General features: G+C 36.0%; 1 protein-coding gene across 1 annotated transcript in view; it reads right to left on the bottom strand.

Moving 5' to 3' along the window:
- MTPN (myotrophin) overlaps nucleotides 1-20,286 on the bottom strand; it is a 57,510-nt gene that overhangs the window by 21,959 nt on the left and 15,265 nt on the right. Inside the window, exons 2-3 of the mRNA XM_025984496.2 lie at nucleotides 1,306-1,419; nucleotides 443-526 (exon numbers count right to left, since the gene is read on the bottom strand). Coding sequence (XP_025840281.1) covers nucleotides 443-526; nucleotides 1,306-1,419 — 198 coding nt within the window. The remainder of the gene's footprint in view (nucleotides 1-442; nucleotides 527-1,305; nucleotides 1,420-20,286) is intronic.

Below are 20,286 nucleotides of genomic sequence, written 5' to 3'. Positions count from 1 at the left end.
GAGGAAGTGGTGTGCATGCGCGCACACACGCTGGAATATTACTCAGCCATAAAATAGAATGAAGTCTTGCTATCTGCAACAGCATAGATGGAGTTAGAGAGTATTATGCTAAGCGAAATGAGTCAGTCAGAGAAAGACAAATACCATACAATCTCACTCATATGTGGAATTTAAGAAACAAAACAAATGAGCAAAGGGGAGGGGGAAGAGGCAAACCAAGAAAAAGACTCTTAACTACAGAGAACTGATGGGTACCAGAAGGGAGGGTGGGCAGATGGGTAAACTAAGTGATAGGGATGAGGGAGTGCATTTGTTGTGATAAGCAGCAGGTGTTGTAAGCAAGTGCTGAATCACTGTATTGTATGCCTTAAATTAATATTACACTGTATGTTAACTGGAATTTTAAATAAAAACCTAAAAAAATATTAGCAATTGACCTTACCTTTGACAGAAGCAATTTCACACAGGAGACATGACCTTCATAGACAGCAGACAGAAGAGGGGTAATATGATGTTTATCTGGAGCCTATGAAAGGAGAAAAAAAAAACCCCACTTTATTTTTCATTTCTTCTTTCTAGATTTATTTACAGAACTATCAATGTTTCCCTATTTGCCTTGTTATACAAAATCGCTTCACAGCTACAAGTTTCTAGCCACTTAGCTGCCAAGGCCCAAGCCCATAGCAGTGTCTCCTTGGGTTGTTTGGCACAGTGAAGCAAAGGGTGCAGGACTCTGGCCTTGGCTCAAACCTTGGCTCTGACACTTACTGTGTTGCCTAGTATTTAACTTTGAACCCCAAGTCCTCAATACTGTAGGGATGCCAGTGAGGTCCAGGAAGGGAAAAGTAGATGGAAATGAGCTGCTGAAGAGGTAAAAAGACTGCCACAATGGGGCCAGGTGACACGGTGTCCCCCTGAAATGTGGAGAGTGGATCTTACTTGCTGTCATGGTTGCTTAAACCTTTTTCCAAAACTCTGAAAAGCTATAAAAGGCAAGAGCCAGGAGACAATTACTCCTGTTTGACCATCTGCCTATTGACCTTTGTCCAAAACTCCAGTTTGGATTTATCCTATGACTGCAGAGTCCTATCCTCCACTGCATGATAACCATTTACTACCCATACATAGTTTTAAAACGTTTGTTCTGCTTATTTAAAAAAAAAAAAAAATCCCAACTATATATTTCTAAGTTACAGGAAATTTGGTATAATTTCAGACTGTTTATCTATAGACTTGTAAAATAATATAATGACCCAATGCATACAACAGGAATTTTTTTCTAAAATGACAATGTTCTTTACATACATTAATATCTGCTCCTTTCAGCAGCAGAAATTCCAGGATTTCAAGCTGCCCACAATCTGCTGCATAATGAAGAGGCTTTCTTCCACCTTCTAGTGTCCGGTTGACATCTTCTCCCTTATAAGAGAAGCCAAATGAAATGATATTCAGATGGATGGTAGACTGAAGATGGGACATGAGATACCTGGTAGTTTTACTTTCTTAAAAGTCTAGGAGTGTCATGAAACAATATTTCTTGCAAATTGAAGTGACCAAGAAGTTGAAATTAAATTCTGCACAATAGCAGATATGCAGTATGAAGGTAATTTGATCATGATCAAACTGAAAACAAGAGACAATAATGCTGCCATGAAATATGTTACTGTGCTCTGTTTCTACGGAGTTCAGTCAGCATAATGTCAAGATGTGGCCACAAAAGACTGGTAAATTACCAATTTTATGCCAATCATAGGACATGTACTGTAATTCAAGGAAAGCATCACTACTTTAATGGACACAGACATCATTATCTCGAGGTAGTTAGTAATGCTACTAAGAATCATTTCATTCAACATTTACTAAAGTCTTGCTATATGACAGGCACTGTGCACAGAAGACAAAGGTGAACAAAATCAGACAGAGCTTCTGATTGCATGGAGCTTACCATCTAGTCTGGGAAGGCAGATACTAATCAACCACATAATTAAACAATGTCAAACAACTGCTATAAAGGAACTCAGTACTATACAAATACTTATCAGAAGAACAGAGCTTAATCTTGGTGATGGATGAGGAGGGGTCATGTTAGAAAATGAACTTAAGGCCTCAAAAAAAGTTTTCATTCATGGAGAATTAACAGATTCTAACAATAGCGAATACAACAAGCCTCTTTACTGACCAGCTACTATGGGTTCGGCACTGCTATACACAAAATCTCTAATCTTTAAGCCAACCTAGGAGGAGAAAATCTCCATTTAATAAACGAAAAGTCTGAAGCTAAAAGAGATTAAATAACTTTTTTAATGTGGCTTAGTCACATGGGAGATCTAAACTTATTCTCTTTCTATACCACCATGTTGCCTTCAATTCAGTATTTGCCCTTTCTCAAGGCAAGTTCTGATTTTAGAGTAGCAACATGTTTGAAGAAACTTATTTTCATAACTACTATACTATTCACTTACCTTGGTTTGGTCAACTCATCAAGCCATATTCTGAATCAAGATGTTCAGAACCATATCATTCCATGTCCATGCCAAGCTGATCTTTCAAACATATTTTTTTTTTTAAAGATTTATTCATTCATGAGAGAGAGAGAAAGAGAGGCAGAGAGAGAGAGAGAGAGAGAAAGAGAGGCAGAGACACAGGCAGAGGGAGAAGCAGGCTCCATGTATGAAGCCTGATGCAGGACTCCATCCCAGGTCACCAGGATCAGGCCCTGGGCTGAAGGCGGCGCTAAACCGCTGAGCCCTCCACCCCGGGCTGCCCTTTCAAAGGTATTCTATATGGATATAGAAGAAAGGTGTAGGGGATCCTAGGGTATCCCTGGGTGGCTAAGTGGTTTGGCGCCTGCCTTCGGCCTGGGGTGTGATCCTGGAGTCCCATGATTGGGTCCCATGTCGGGCTCCCTGCATGGAGCCTGCTTCTCCGACTCTCTCTCTTGTCTCATAAATAAATAAAATCTTAAAAAAAAAAAAAAGAAGAAAGGTGTACAACATGCTTAAAGCCACTGGAGACTGGGTTGGAGCTCCCTATTACTTACTTGTGAGACTTTAGACTGGTTACTTTCCAAATCTGTTTCCTTATCTGTATAATGGGAATAAAATGCTTAGACCTCACAAGGTTTTACCTTACCATTAAGAGATACTCCATGCAAAGTCCTTAACATAGTTCTGACACAGGATAACATGTTTAATAAAGGTTAACTATTATTTCTGTGGATCCCTGATGTTGGTTTATACTAGCACTATAAGACTATCCAAAACTGAGTCAAAGCAGATTTCTATGTAATGGTTGAAATTTAAAGGTATGACTTAATGTAATATACTTGCTATTCAGAAACAAATTTAAATAGTAGGGGCAATTTGGTGTGCCACATTTTTTTTTTTTTTGGTGTGCCACTTTAGCCTTTATTCACGACTGCACAAATGAGAGGCTCTGAGGCAAAGAGAGATACTGCTTCAGCAAATCTCAGATAAAACTAGTTTTCCTTCTATTATTATTATTTCCTTTCCATTAATATTAACTGGAGAGCACTAACTGGATAGGTCTTTTCAGTGAGAAAAGCAAAGTATTGTTTGTAGTAAGTAATCAGTAAGATGGCTTTGTCAAAAAGACATTTTCCTGAATCAAAACAAGTGGCACCTTCCTTCCCCACTTTGTGTAAGTATGGAAAATGCATATGAAATGGAGTTGTGAGTATAAACTTTCTCCTTTATCCCTGCAGACACTGCCTTTACAGTTTATTTTAGCAGATAAAAAAATGACAATGACAATACGACAAAGGCCTTGTATGATGGACAGGAAAGAAAGGATCCTCTTCTGTGGAACCTTAGCAAAAGGTGTACTTACAGAGAAACTTATAGTACTAAAAGACCTGTACTGGAAAAGCAGAAAGGCCTCAAAATAATGATTTTTGAACTTTCACCTTAAGAAACTAGAAAGTATTAAAACACACCCACACACCAACCTAGAGTATTTTGCTTTGCAAAATAAATTAGCTGGAGAAAGACATATACCATATGATTTCACTCATATGTGGAATTTAAGAAACAACAAAAAACAGAGTATAGGTTAACAGAGAGAGAAAGAGAGAGACAGAGACAGAGAGAGACAGAGACACATGAACCAAGAAACAGACCCTTATCTAGAGAACAAACTGATGGTTACCAGAGGGGAGATGGGTGGGGAATGAGTAAAACAGGTGATGTGGAGTAAGGACCCACACTTAGAATGAGCACCTGGTGATGTATGGAAGTGCTGACTCATTACACTGTACAATGAAACTAATATTACACTGTATGCTAACTGGAATTTAAATAAAAACTTGGAAAAATAAACTAAGGAGAAGAAAAAAGGTATATGGATATCTCTGTACCTTCTCCTCAGTTTTGCTGTGAACCTAAATACGTACCAAAAAATAGACTTTATTTTTATTGATTTTTAAGATTTATTTATTCATGAGAGAGTTAGAGGCACAGGTAGAGGGAGAAGCAGGTTCCCTGTGGGAAGCTGATGGGGAACCTGATCCCAGGATCACACCTGAGCCAAAGGCAGATGCTCAACCACTGAGCCACCCGAGTGTCCCTAAAGTTTATTTTTAAAAAGCCAACTTAAATTGTCCTAATTAAGTTAACTTAAAGTAAGCCAGATAGAAGAATAAAGAGCAGGAACCCATGAAATGGGAAAAAGAAAAGTACTAGAAATCAAAAGCTGATTTTCCAGAATCAATACAATTGATAAATCCCTAACCAGAGTGATCAGAAAAAGAGTGAGAACACAAGGCGTTAACATCAGACTTTACTGATTACCTTCCCACAAAGAAACTCCCAGGCCCTGGAGAGCAACACTGGTAAATTTTAACAAACATTTATAAAAAAAGAGTAATACCAATTCTTTCCAGAAGACAGGAAGTATTTAAATTCATTTTATGAGGTCAGGATTACTCTGTCCCAAAATGTGACAAAGATGATAAAAATACGTACAATACAACAAAACAAAAGAATGCTACAGGCTAATATCCCTCATGAACACAAATCCTAAACAAAATTTTAGCAAAAATTTTGAACCCAAAAATATATATAAAAAGAATATCACCATGACCAAAAGGAGTTTATCCCAAGAATACAAAGTTGGTTAAATATTTGAAAAAAGTCAACATAATGTATCATGTCAACAAACTAAAAAAGAAAAACCGTATCATCTCAGTAGATGAAAAACAATCTAACAAAACCCTACGTCCTTCCTGATAAAAGCTCAGCAAATTACACCTAATAAGGGGCTTCCACCGAAAAACTCAACCACAACTATCACACTACATTGGTGACATATCGAACGTTTTGCCCCTAAAAATCAGGAACAACACATCTCTGTTCCTACCAATTCTACTCAACACTGTACTAGAAGCTCTAACCAGTGCAATTAAGTGTGTGTGTGTGTGTGTGGGGGGAGTACTTATTTTTTAATAGAAAGAAGTAAAATTGTTTTTATTTGCAGGTGACATTCTCATCTATGCAGAAAATCCTATGGACTCTACCAAAAGCTGCTACAACTTAGTAAGTAACCTCAGCAGTGTTTCAGGACAAAACAATACATAAAATCAAATGCATGTATATATATATATTTTTTCATATAGATGCTCAGTATTATTTACAAGAGCATCCAAAGATATGAAATATTTAGTGATAAGTTAGTAAAAACATGAAATACCTATACACTGAAAACTACTAAAAATTGTTGAAATTAGCGAGGACCTAAAGAAACAGATATACCCGTTTGTGGGTTTGAAGATTCAAGACTGTAAAGATGTCAATTCTCCCTAAACTGCTGTGTAGATTCATTGCAATGCCAATCAAAACCACAGCAGGTTTTTAAGGAACTCACAAACTGACCCTAAATTCAATCTCGAAATGCAAAGAATCTAGACTAACCAAAACCACTTTTTGGTGGAACAAGTTGGGAGGCCAGGACTACAAGTTGGAAGGCCAGGACTACTGGATTTCAATTACTATGTATCAAGAAAGTATAGTTTTGGCATAAAATGCTAAAATATGCAAACTTTTATCACTAATGCATAGTGAAAGAAAGCAGATCAGTGGATGCCTGGGAGGAAAGGAGGGGCTATAGGAGAGAGAGGCTACAAAGGAACAGGGAAGGTAACAGATGTGTTCATTATCTTGATTATGGTGGTGATTTCACAGGTGTTTTTCACATGCCAAAACTTACCAAATTGTACACTTTAAATATCTGTGGTTTGTATTTCAATTATATCTCAGGAACAGATTTTCCTGAAATCAAATCTCTGTGGCTCTATTCTTACAAAATGGGTTGCTAACAAAGTCATATTTGAGATAAGATGAGGGCAGGGGTGACTAACAATCTTCATGGGAGACTTAAGGAGCAAAAGCTAGTTGAGGTGTTCCTTCACTGCTGGTGCTGAAGGAAAAGCTTTTGCCTTCTATATCCTATACCTCAACTAACTACGTGGAACCAGAGTTTTAAAGTGGGATGAGAAAGGATCAGTGTGACCTCAACCGTTAGAGATCAAAACAATTGTATGAATTGCTGAAAAAAAAAACCCTCCTTATTAATATCCCAACTTCTAGCACTATTTTGCCGACTCCATTCTTTACTCTGCCAACTACATGGAACTTGCTAAACACAAAATGTGATCACATCATTCCCTTTTAAAAAAGTCTCCTAATGACTATTCATTGGAGTGGTCTATCATCTGATGACTACGCTTACAATTTCATTTCTCACAGCATTCCTATCCCAGCCCAACCCCCCCCCCCCCCCCCCCCCCCCCCGCCATCCTTCGTTAACTCCTACTAATCCTTTAAAGCAGGCTTTAATACAACTTCCCATGGAAAGTCATCTTTAACCACCTCAGCTGAGTAATGTGAGCCTTGCAGGTGTGCCCAAAGCACCATGCATTTCCCGGAGTCCTGACATTTAGCACACTGTACTCAAACTGCATGTATCTGTATTCTCTATGAAAGGTCAGGCACCATGTATCTATTATTTACTTTTGCATCTCCAATGCCAAGTATAGTTTGTGACATATAGTAAATGTTAATACGATAAAGCTGTTGGCTGAAGAAATGGAGAGGTTGCTCAAGTAATAGATTTGGAAGTAAGCCATACAGGACACCTTCCATTTCAAGTAAACATGGGTAATATACTTTAGTTATCTGGTAATAGCAGTGACTTGAGGTCAATGGTGTGTTTACTGATGTAGGGGATTTGAATGACAATTTCAACAGGTTTTCAGTGGTTCTGATAGGTGGTAACTGCAGTAATAGTGATGAAATAGGGAAGGAAGATAGTGCTCTATCTAGTTCCTTTCTTCCTACCCTCTGCCCATATTCTAAGCATTAGTGACATCATCATAGTGGACATTAGACACCTATTCTGTAATCTTGATTCTAACTTAATGAAACATTACCAGTACAGAGAAAAATCTAACCCTAATTTTGTCTCCCAGATTCTGGGATTAAAGAAAAATGTACAATCTCCAGGGGTCCCTTAGCATTACGTGCCATGTTTTCCCTTTTCTCTTGCTTTTCCACATGCCACAGAGACTATTTTAAAGTTACTTCCACTTTTTATAGACTTAAGACTTCTCTATCTCTTCCTTCCCTTTCGATCTCAGCAGATAATCTCATCATACCCTCTCTACACAGGAGACTGCTTCAGACAGCCACTCCCTCTGGAACTTCCCTCCACCACACGCTTTCCTACAACCAACAAATCCTCTCCTCCTATCTGAAGCCAACTCTCACCTGTTTTAGATATCATTTTTTCTTGCTTTCTTAGAAAGCTTACTCCTTTGTTTATCCCTTTTCTTTGTTTTCAACCTCTACTGCTCTACTGGTTTCTTTTCATCAGTACATGCCATGCACAACTTTTCCACTAAATAAGCCAACTGCAACACAACAACCTCTTCTTAGACCCATCCTCAGACCTTTTAGTTACTGCTCTCCCTCCTCCCTTTAATGGCTAACTTTCCCAAAAGCACTGTCCATATTTGCTATCTCCAATTTCTCACCTTTTGTTCTAATCTGACTTCTACCCTCAACACTAAACCATACCCATTTTTGCTAAGGTCAATGACTTCATGTTGCAAAATGCGAAGGTTGTCTCAGTCCTCACCTTAATTGGCTTAGAAAGTGACAAAGTACATCACTTCTTATTTTTTAAACATATGCTCTTCTCTTGGCTTCAGTGACATCACATTATTGACTATTGCTTCTGTTTCCTCTCCTGACTTATTCGTGTCCATCAGGTGTTTAAAACAAATTTTGGAAATCTTGGTTATGATTCCAGATTTTCATTATATATAATTTAAACAGCTGTTAGTTTAGTCATCCTCATACAGTCCTCTAATAATGTCTACATTGAAATACCTTGACTATAAATTTTTTTTGGAATAACAAATGCTTCCTTAGGGATAAAGTATACATATATTTTTTAAAGATATCACTATACAGTAACATTGTATGTTTTTGAGAATGTTTCTCTTCATGATGTGTGTGTAAATAATCATGCAGGTCATAAATGACTGCACACAGCTTCTCTTTGCTATGTACAGCTGAAGTAACAGACTGACAAACCTAATTTGTCATCACATCAAGGCTTGCCTAGTTTCATCTTTCTCTTTTAACAGAGTAATTTATCCAGTTTCATTTTACTTTCCTTTATTGCAACATGAAGCCTGTTGGTTGTTAAATACACAACACAGATTTTTAAGGTGTTTTTAAGCTATCCTTATTTTTTTAAATATGGCATATTCCAGATACGTAATATTGTAGGTATTATAAACTCGACAATATTTTCTGGTGAGCAGTTTAAATTAAACACACTCTATCCAGGACTACTGTAGTGAACTATGAAATACTTCAGGACGGGTTGACTCTTCTGCCTATCCAATAAGGGGGTTAGATTATGATGGGAGAAGAAAGTCTATGTGAAATTCTAAATCAAATGGAACCGAAGAAGAGTTGTAAAATTACTCTATATTTTAACAACTGCAGACTACCTTCTCTGGCCCTAATCAGAATTATTCTTAGAATTAAAAAAAAAAAGAAAGTGATAATGCACAATGAGTTTACAATAATAAGTCAGTGAGTTCTATGTTAAGGGGAGAACTGAATAAACAATATCATTTATTCCAATGCTGAAGCATAATGACATTTTAGGGTTGGACACTGGACAGTTTTCCAACTTTTTGAAAATTAAATGACATTACTGGCATTTATGAGAGCTAGTTATGCTTCAATTCTCAAGTACCATTGTTCTCAGTAACAAAGAGCCTCAGCTATACTGGTAAATTCTTGTCTGACTAGAAAATTATTGGTGTAATGGTCTAGTTCTATCTTTAATATCAATAAATCAGCTAGTATTTACTAAGAAGCCATGTTCCTCGCATTGTACTGGGCATGCTAATGGTACACAAAAGTGAAATTGTGGGTCTGTGTCTACCTTAGGAGTCAGAGACTACATCTTCTACTTCTTTTATTGCTGCCACAATGCCAAATATGGTACTTTTAAACCTCAATAATAATTTGTGATTGCTAACTGATTATGTTATTTTATGTTATAAAATATTATATTAAGACAACAGTATTCATTAAGGTGGTCTGGAGAGTGTGGGTGAATATAGCACCTGTGTACCAAAGAGAATATGCCTGGAGAAATTAATTATTATGGTATATGGATTTCTCATAGGAATTTCCTCCCGAAAATCCAAGAAATGTTATTTGGAAACCTCCTACCACATGACATGGTTGTGGGGCTTCGCTGAAATAATGTAGGGTGCCTGGCACATAGTGAGCACTCAATAATGCCAAATGCTCCTCTTAATATTAACAGAGGCTTCAATGGTTGTCATCTGAATTAACCTTCTACTCAACTTCTCCACATTCAACAATTCAACAAATGTGAATCAAGTCAATCAATGTTCCTAAGAAGTAAGACCGATCACGCTTCTCCTTCACTCAAAAAATTTCAAATGCTCCCTTTTGTTGAACAGAGAATCCTCATCATGATGCTTAAGTTATCTTCACTTTAACACCACCTTACCATTCTGGCCATCTTACTTCATATGCATTACCTCGTATGCACACTGTTTCCAACACATCAGTGCTTTCCCACTTCTGAGAAGCTTCACATCATTGCCTGTCTTTGTCATGGTTCCCCCACTTCCATTCATGTCTTGATCTGCTGAAATTCCACTTATTCCCTGAGATCTATTTTCTCTGTTAAACTTTTACTTGACACTCTTTTTATCCCCCTGATACTCTGGATATATAATTCCCTGCTTTGAATCCTCATAGTTCTTGTTTATGTCTCTTACTCTATTTCACCTTTTTTCAATTAGGCATTTGTTATTTATGTACTTCAATAAAAACTCCATTAAAAAAAGAACAGTGCCTTACTTATATATACCGCCTATGATATCTATGGGTGACTTGTTCCAACAGTCCAATTTAATGAATTAGTGCAGTCATTTATACTATCTTTGTGGAACAACGTGTGCTGCTTTGTTGCTTACCATAACTATCACTATCACTCCATAAACAGGTATTTTAAAAATGTTATTGGTGTGTCTGAACGTCATCAAGTCTTAGTGTTGGAAAGGACTCTGAGTGTCATCCAACCCAACCACTCCCTCTGTGAATCCTTGCTTGTATACGATATCCAACCTAGAATTGAACCTCTAATGAAAGGCAACTCAAGATCTTACTATCACCTCATTCTTACTTTAAATGCTTGAAAATCCACTGTTTACCAGTTCTGTGTTCTACCCCTTGGGAACACACAGAATAAGCAGTCCCTATTTTCATGTTAGATTACCAATTATGTTTAGCAGCCACATCACATTATAAGATGAAATCTTTTTTATATGATTTGCTGTTCTCCTGAACTTCAATTACTGATTTTCTGAGTAAACATGTAGAGCCATTACATTAATGGCTATTAAACTTCAACTTATAACGGTCATCTTATTTTTCCAGGCTGCCAATTTCTTTCTAGATTTATTAAAAGGAATCTGTTAGTTCTGATCCCCAACCTCCCTCTAGTTGTACCTCGTGTATCTTCATTATGGTGATCTAAGACATTTATTACAAAGTAAGAAAAGATGAGAATGAGCCCCGCCAGAATTTAGGAAACTTCTTCAGTTCACTACATAAAGAAATAGGTAGTATTTCTCTGGGTACTACCATTCACACAGTCTTGAATCTAGTTCATTACATTCTTATCCAACCATCCTTTACCATCATTCCCCCAAGCATAACATTAAAACATAAAAATTTCAATGAAATGATTAAGATTTCCTTTATCTGATGGTCTAGGAACTGCAAAAAAAAAAAGGGGGGGGGGATTAGCACAGCAGAATTTATTTCTAATTGATCTCTTCCTATGTGTTACAAACAACCCCATGGCCACCATGAATACATTTACATTTAAAAAGTAATACGTTTATTAAATAAGATTTGGAAAATAAGAGATTTTTCTTCTATACAGTCCTGCCATCTAAAATACAACCATTAAAAAAAAAAAAAAATACAACCATTATTATTACCTTGCTGTATTTCTGCTTAATTTTCTCAATGAAAGTAGTTACTTAAAAAATTATCACACTAATTATTTAACATTGAGATATCTTGTGCCATTCTTGAAAGCTTCATAATATTCTGTCAGGTGTGCCATAGTTTACCTAAATACTCTCCTAATTCTGGACACATAGATTAATACCAAATACCCTGTACCATTAAAGTTCTTATTTTATAGAACATACAATATCATATATCTCATCAATTCCAAAGCATAGCCTTTTCCTATATTTTAACATCTCTGAAATGGGGTCACAAAATGGGGTGGGGGGCTTACCACTTGCCTTGATGAAAGGGGGAAGGTCACCCTATGGGTTGGTTATGTGCTTTGGAAAAACACTACCAGTCATTGACTATGCCTGGCTTTGATATGGAAACTAAAATATACCTGGGTCAAAATGCTAGAATGTACAGTACAGAATTAGATTATCCTGAAGCTGGAGAACACAAAATTGTGAAATACACTGAAAGTAAGACCTGCTCACATTACTCTCGTGGAAAATGGGTGAGTGTGCCATCAATTCTAGTTCAGAAACTAAATAGAATATTTCATATTTTAATAATGTAATAAAGATATTAGATAAGTTAAAGCCAGTAGGAACACATTAAATCTTAATGCTAACACTAAATGTCTGGAAGTTCTCACTTCATCTGAATTGTGTCCACAAACTAAAAGGAAAGCAAACTGACCTCCAGTATAAGCAATATGTTCTCAGGGACACATTCCTAATATGCCTGTCTCAACTTCCATGAAAACAAACTGAATAAAACAACTCAAAAAGCTCAGAATGGGGCGCTCAGGTGGCTCATTCAGTTAAGCATCCGACTCTTGATTTTGGTGCAGGTCATGATCTCAGGGTTGTGAGACTGAGCTCTGTGTTGGATTCTGCATTGGGTGTGGAGTCAGCTTAAGATTCTCTCTCCTTTGACTTCCTGTGCCGTGCCCCCTTCCTACAGCGATTGCATGTGCATGCGGTGTGCTCACTCTGTCTAAAAAGAAAACAACCAAAAAAAAGAAAACAAGCTCAGAAAACCAAGCATATTGGCCAACTACTTGTACATTCATTATCTATGGTGTTATGGAAGCATGCCCTTGTGATCTATTTGCACATTACCGTATATAGTGCCACTGTAGCAAAGATACTACCTACTGCATCACCATCCTATCCTTCTTTATCAACAAATTATGACTTTATCAAGTTGGCAATGTGCCCCACTCCCACACATTTCCCAGCAACTCAGTACCTAGAAGTAGTCAAGAGGTGAGAACACAAGCTGAATGGTGCCTCGAGGACTTACTGGAAGATATGCTTCTCCTCTTATTCCTGTTTGAATGCGAGAATGATGGCTGAAACTCCAGCAGCCATTTTGGACCATGGAGTGACCCTGAACATAGAAGTGATTCACAAAGGATGGAGGAGCTTAAGTACCTTATGACCATGGAGCCACTGTACCAGGCATGGACTGCCTACTTCATGGTTTCTCTTACAAGAGAGAAAAATAAACCACTCTCTTGTTCAGTCATTTATCACCTTTGGGAAAAGGTTATAAGGTAAAAAGTTTCTTTTCTCCCACTATCTCTTCTTAGATGCAGAATCTGCTCCTGTCAGAATAAAACAAAAGTGCTCCACTATTTCTCCATCCATGAAAGATCAACCACTTTCTGTGGCAACAGACTTACAGAGAGACCTAGGGCACATTCCTGCCTGAAGTTAGAATTTTTTTAAGCAGTCTTTTAGAACTAGGCAGTAGAGAATACTAAACTTATCACATCAGGCCAACAAAATAACCAGAAACTAGAATTCTAGTACAAGGCAGATGGTACGTGTGGTCAGGAGCAATCCTCACGTCCTATCTGTTTGCATACCCTCAATCTTGACAGCTTTCCCCTTTAAACGGTAAGTAACAGAAGAAAAATAAGGGGTGTAAGAAAACAATAACAAAGGAAAAGAAAAATACTGAAAACTCAAGAACTTAATTTTAGAAAGCATTCACAGAGTGAGCAACATGGAATCCAAAAGACATGGTTTCTATGAAAAAAGTATCTTAAGAGAAAAATAAGCAACCATGTAGAGTGAACAAACTGAGATCCAGGCTGATGGGACTAGGAAGCTGGCTCAGAAATACAGCCGGAGAATTAAAATGGCAATTGCAAGATTAAAATCTGCACCAAAGTCAATAGAGCTGGGTAACACCACCAACTCTAGATTGAGAAAACTGAATTAAATAAAGAATTGACAATAAGCTTAAGAAATTCTCCCAGAATACTGAAGTGATAAATAAAAATGATTAAAATGTTATAATGACAGTAAAGTTAAAATCTATAAATAATACCTGGTCAGAACAAGGGGAACTAAAAAAATTATAAAAGTAAACTTTTTTGGGTTTAAAAAAGACCTGAACCTACAGATCTCTTAGGTAAAAGCTGACAAAATTCAATAGAACTGCCCCCCCCCCACCCCTTCTGCTGCTGCCTATTAGTATAGTTTTGCAATTTCTGTTTTACAAGGATAAAACAAAAGTAAAAAAATAAAGAAAATTAAATTAGCCTGGTCTCTTTGTACAACACTGAATTCCAGGGGACAAGAGAAAGAAACTCTCTAAAATAATGCTCTCTGGAGAGGACTTGGGGATGAGGTATATGCCTCTGAGGAGAGCTACTGACACCGACACCAATGGGAGATGTATGAGGTGTCCTTTAAATATGCTGGAGGTAGGCAGAAGGTTGAGAATCTCTGATCTGCACCTGAGAGAGAATAAAGTTTGACTCACGCATTCCACACCAAGCAAATCAACGTTCATGTGTAAGGCAAAGGCAGTTTTGGGTACCAGCAAATCAGAAAATACACCACTGATGCTCCCAAGATGGGAGGAGGAGAAGGTGAGGAGTACCTTAAGATTTCTAACCCAGTAAATTCTCCAACACTTAGTCTCAGCATCCCAAAGTGGTTTTTTTGTTTATAATTGTTCTATCTATGGGTATTTATCAAAGTAGAAAGCCTTTTAAATATTTATTAATTCATTTAGAAGTAACAAAAAGAAACACACTGCATGTTAACATAAATGAGATTTTTAAAAATAAAAAAATAACTCTATTCCTCTTCCTGTCTCCCCCAAAAGGTAAAGGGTGACACTGCATTATATATATATATATATAGATATATATATCTATATATATATATATATCTTGCAATCTTTTAAACATCTGCTTTAATAGAGGACAGCTGACTTCTCATATCTGCTGCCATACTCAATTTGTTTTGATGTGTCGTTTTGGCCGAAATATATGAAGAAAATTTGGCCTTCCACAGATATATAGCTGAACAGGTAAAAAATTTAACATGCTCTTAATAGCCTTTTCAGCTAATTATGGATTTTCTTTGACATTACACCTAAAACTCAACAAGTGGCGGTTTGTTAAAGATTATTTACAATGTGGAATCTGTCACTGTAGCAATGAACTTCATACTCTGTTAACATTACAACTCTTGACCCAGGGATCTAATACATCTACAGCACTTTGAGAACTGTTGCCTTAATGAAACAAGAATTCAAAATTAGAACACAAGAACGGGGAGCTTTGGCATAAAAGAACTAATGATGAAAAGCCAATTAAACTTTTAGTTAAGCAAATATGCTTAAAAATTAAATAACAGAGATATCAAAAATAAGTCTTGAGAGAGAAGACATAGAATTTAACAAGCACATACAATCACATATTTATATGAAACAGAAAGTAGGTGAGGAAATAAAACTCCACTAGATTCTACCCGAAATAGGGTCTTAAGTGACACAATCACAATTAAATGCTGTACACAGTGACTTTTAAATAAATGATGGCATATCCTCCATGAACACTACACAGAATCATTTAAGATGAAAATAACATACTTCTTGAATGCTTACCATGTGGCTAGGCACTGTTACAAGTAATTCCCAAGTGTTAATTCACTTAATTATCACAAAGCTTTAGGAAATTAGTACTACTATTCATGTACAAGGAAACTGAGGCTCCAAGAAGGTAACTTGCCCAAATTCCATACTGTCGACATGGGGAGAGGACCATGCTGTTGAGTGAATAAAGCAGAGATGATTCCACTTACTTCAAAACTTAGAAGACTATGCTTATCTATAATCATATAAAATATGCAATAAATTTATTAGGAGTCATCTTTAGAGACCAGGACTATGAAAATACTCTCACTTTCTGAATTTCAACATTATATTTGTTAAAAATGAGTATCTATTACTTTTTTAAAAAAAATATTTTATTTATTCATTCGTGAGAGACACACAGAGAAAGGCAGAGAGACAGAGGCAGAGGCTCCCTGTGGGGAGCCTGATGTGCGACTTGATCCCTGGACCCCAGGATCACGCCCTGGGCCGAAGGCAGAGGACCATTAAGTGCTGAGCCACCCAGGTTTCCAGCATCCATTACTTTTATAATCAATTAAAATAACACACTTGCTTTGAAAAAATACAACTAGAGGCTACTGCTTAGTAAAATTTAGATTCAAACACTTGTTTTCTGATGAAATTTAAGTTCTGATAGAACTAAAAAAATGAATACAACTCACAGAAAAGGAAACTGAGAAAATAAATCCCTATGGCTAAAAAAAAAAACAAAACAAAAAACAAAAAACAAAATGAAAGTAAGTTTAAGCAAAATAAATTCAAAGTCTAATGAAAATTTAAACTCATCAGTTATGTCAACAAATGTGAACAGGTTTAACTATCAAATTTAAAGATAAAGAATGAATCTTAGATTTTGTTAAATAACACTGACAAAAAGAAAAGCAAACAAAAATCCAATGAGACACACACCCCAAAACAAAATAATGTAAGAAAATGTGAAAAATGTAACGAATGGGCAAAAATATATCAGGCACATATATCTAAAAAATTAATGAGCAGTTTTAATATGATAAAGTTGAATTCAAGGCAAAGAAAAATACACATGAAAAAGATGTTCATTTTACATAAAAAAAAATGTGTATGTTAGTCATGTATCTACCTGAAAATAACTGACAAAAATAGCACTGTAGTGGGAGACTGTCTTAATAATCTCAGTCTTTGGCAGGTTGACTGAATTAATATATATTGAACTTTGTACTTTATAGAAACTACACCTTTAACTTTCAGTGATTAACGAAAGTTGACTATTACAGACCTAAGAAAACCTCAACACATTCTAAAGTTCAAAACCTTATAGAAACTATTCTCTAATTTCAATACAGTAAAACTAAAAATCAATACCAAAACTTTATATAAACACAAAATAGGCCAAAAGCCCCCAAAGGAACAACAAAAAAACCCACACAAAACACACAAATACACACACACACACACACACACACACACACACAACAAAACCAATAGTAAATGTCCTAAATTACGGATGAAGCAAAGAAGACCTCAATACTGGAAAATCATTATTTTGAAAATAAAGTATTAAAGTATTATATTAAAGGTAAGAATATTACTTATGAATAGACCAAAAACTGGAAAACCACAGCTTCTGTGAGATGGTTAAATTAATTTAAAGTTACATGGCTTTTTAAAACCTATTATTTTATTTCACATTAGACTTTGAAAACATTTATTAGTTTGCCTAGATTTTGCAACAACAAAAATTTTTAGTATACTAATTCTGGTAACTTTCCATACTAGCTAAAAGGTAATGGGAATTTTTATGAATTTAAAAATCCATTAAAGAAAAACTGTACAGAAACATCATCCAATCCATCTTGCTTCGAAAGTAAATTAACCTCAGAACATCTGAATTCAAATTCTAAGATCTATTTTTCTAGTTTTATAAATCAATAATAAAATTTTATTTAACAGGGGCGCCTTGGTGGTTCAGTAGTTGAGCATCTGCCTTTGGCTCAGGTCATGACCTTGGGGTCCTGGGATCCAGTCCCACATCAGGCTCCTAAAGGGAGCCTGCTTCTCCCTCTGCTATGTCTCTGCCTCTCTCGAATAAATAAATAAAAATCTTAAAAAAAAAAAGTTCATTTAACAGAGTTTTCAATGCTTGAGAAACAGCCCCCCCAGTATTTATAATATATGTATACACACACACACACACACACACACACGCAGAGTCCGCTATTTCTTTTAGAATAATTATTCACAAACCTATTCAAAATACATCCTTATAAAAATGAGCATTCAGAATGAAAACAAGAATTTTCAGTGTACAGCACTTTTAGAACTGCAGTAAATCTCCAAGCCTTAGTTTAAAAAATAAGTCTTAATATTTTGAATCAAAGTCTAGGAGCCAAAGTAGGTGTTCATCTTTCATTTTAAGCAAAAACCAGCAAACTAATACCTGGCTTTGGTGATACTGTGTAATAATTTGATTGTTTCCTCTTGAGTAACAAATTATAAAAAATAATAAGCAATGTTCTGTATCAAATGTAAAGTCTTATAATGATTTAAATAACTTATTTTTAAATTATGAAGCCTGGAATGATTTTTTTACATGACTAACTCAAAGTGGCTTGTCATCTATTTTTTTTTAATCTCCTTATCTTTTGTATTACACCGTAGAAGCAGTTAAAAGCATTTTAAGAACACGGAACATCCCTAATGTACACCGGGTGACTAGTCAAATCCCAAGACAATGTTACAGTCCCTCTCCACCTTCCCAGATTCAGATCCCTTTTCTCTCAGTTTGCTAAGGCCAAGATGAAGGTGAACTGGTTCTTGGTCTCGGTCTCTGTTAACACTTCATTTCCTGTTCAGATTTTGGATACTCTTTTTCCTGTCATTTAGTCTCCAAACGTTGCCTTTCAGCTCAAGCTGACACTCCTTAATTTGATTTTGATTTCATCTTCTGGAGAGAGAATATAATTCCAAGCTCTTTCTATGTAAACACTTACTATCATATGCACAGCTCTAGATCTTTATAAGTAAGACCTTTAAAAGCTTTAAAGATTTTTTTTCACTCACTAGCAATTTATTTGGTCAGTCATTTATTCAAATATTCTTGAGCTCCCACTAAGAGCAAGACATTATTCTACATGGTAGAAATGTACAGAAGTGGACAAAAAGACACAAGTTCATCAGGAAAATTAACAGCTGTAATTCACATAGCATGAGCCGGACTATGGTCACTGTGGTTCTGAAAGTTTCACTTTTGACACCAGGTATGTGCCAAGTCATACAAACAAAAATTGAAACTCCATCTCTACTCCCTCAGTCTTTCAAAACCAAAAACCAAAAACCTCACATTCATGTAATGGAAATGAGAGTGTTTTATGGAACCAAACAGATCTACAGACAAATCTTGGCTCTACCATTTACTAACTTGGTTAACCTGGGCATATTACTTAAATTTCTTCAATTCTCATTTATCTTACCTGTGAAAACAATCTTCCATAGTGTTTTTAAACCAAATGTTTATGAGAATTAAATGAGAAAATGTAGACAAAGCACCCAGCAAGTCATAAAATTACATGGTGGCTATTAGAATATTGTTACGTTTATTTGTAATACAGGACAAGTAGTAGGTCTTTGGTTTGCTTTATCTATATTCTAGGGATCTGTCATTTTAATCATTTATATGGTCCAGAGAGTTAATTTTTCTTCTGCTGGGCTGCTAGTACTACGTCACTGTAAGAACAGCTTCTGAAAGTTTATGACAAATAAGGCACAAAAAATTAGGTACAATGATAACTTAAAAAAATCCTCTGAAGGGGTTTTGTGATATGAAGTGTTTTATTTCTAACAACCACAGTCCAAAGAGAGAGGAGTAGTCAGTTTACTTAGTCTAGTTTACTTTATATTTCTACTTTTCTACCCCTCCTTTCATCAGATTTCCCAGTTTTCAATATATGCCTTATCCACTCTCCTAAATGGTTTTAATATGGAATAAAAATATATCTGCAAATATGTATATACTTTCAACAGTTTCAGATTTCCTGTCCTTAATGGCAAAAATCTTTCATATGCATCTCCAAAGTGTGGTTTGGTGGGAATATTTACTAGATCTAGTATTTCTTACAGGTTTCTACTACACATTAGGTTCATTTGAATAATAAACATTCAGATTGAGATAACATTCTTTATAATATTTCCAAATGAAATGGTCATCTGACTCTTGCAGAGAACTCTGTCTTAGGACTTTTTTTAGGTGAAAATACACACGTAATTTGCTTCCTCTGATCTCCAAGATACCTACATGCTGCTGCAACTGAGTTCTAATGCATAAGTACATACTGTACTGTCACAAGAAACCAGTGTCCTCAAAAGCCACTTAACAAATAATAGACTAAATTAGCATACGTGTGACTATTTTGTAGCACAGCATGTAAATTAATCCTGGACACCTACCTGATAGTAGCATGCAGTAAAACTATTGTATTTAACAAATTCTATATAGTTAGTTGAGTCAATGTTCCCAGGAATTAAATTACAGCTAAGTACTACCTTTCCCTACTGTGAGTTCAGAATTTCCCTAAGACTGTGGTATTTAATATTTTTATAATGACGGAGCCTTTTGAGGATTGGATGAATGCTAGGGGCCCTCCTTTCCTACAAGTGCCCCTCTGTCCTCTCTTTCCTGCCCCTCGAGGTTATAAGTCCTTGCCTTAGGGTACAACTTTGCCAAAAAAAAAATTACATAATATGTAGTATGTACCGGTGACATTAGCAGATAAAAAGTACC

The sequence above is a fragment of the Vulpes vulpes genome, chromosome 7 (assembly GCF_048418805.1).
Source record: "Vulpes vulpes isolate BD-2025 chromosome 7, VulVul3, whole genome shotgun sequence".
Lineage (NCBI taxonomy): Eukaryota > Metazoa > Chordata > Mammalia > Carnivora > Canidae > Vulpes > Vulpes vulpes.
This window is presented reverse-complemented; position numbering and strand designations above follow the sequence as displayed.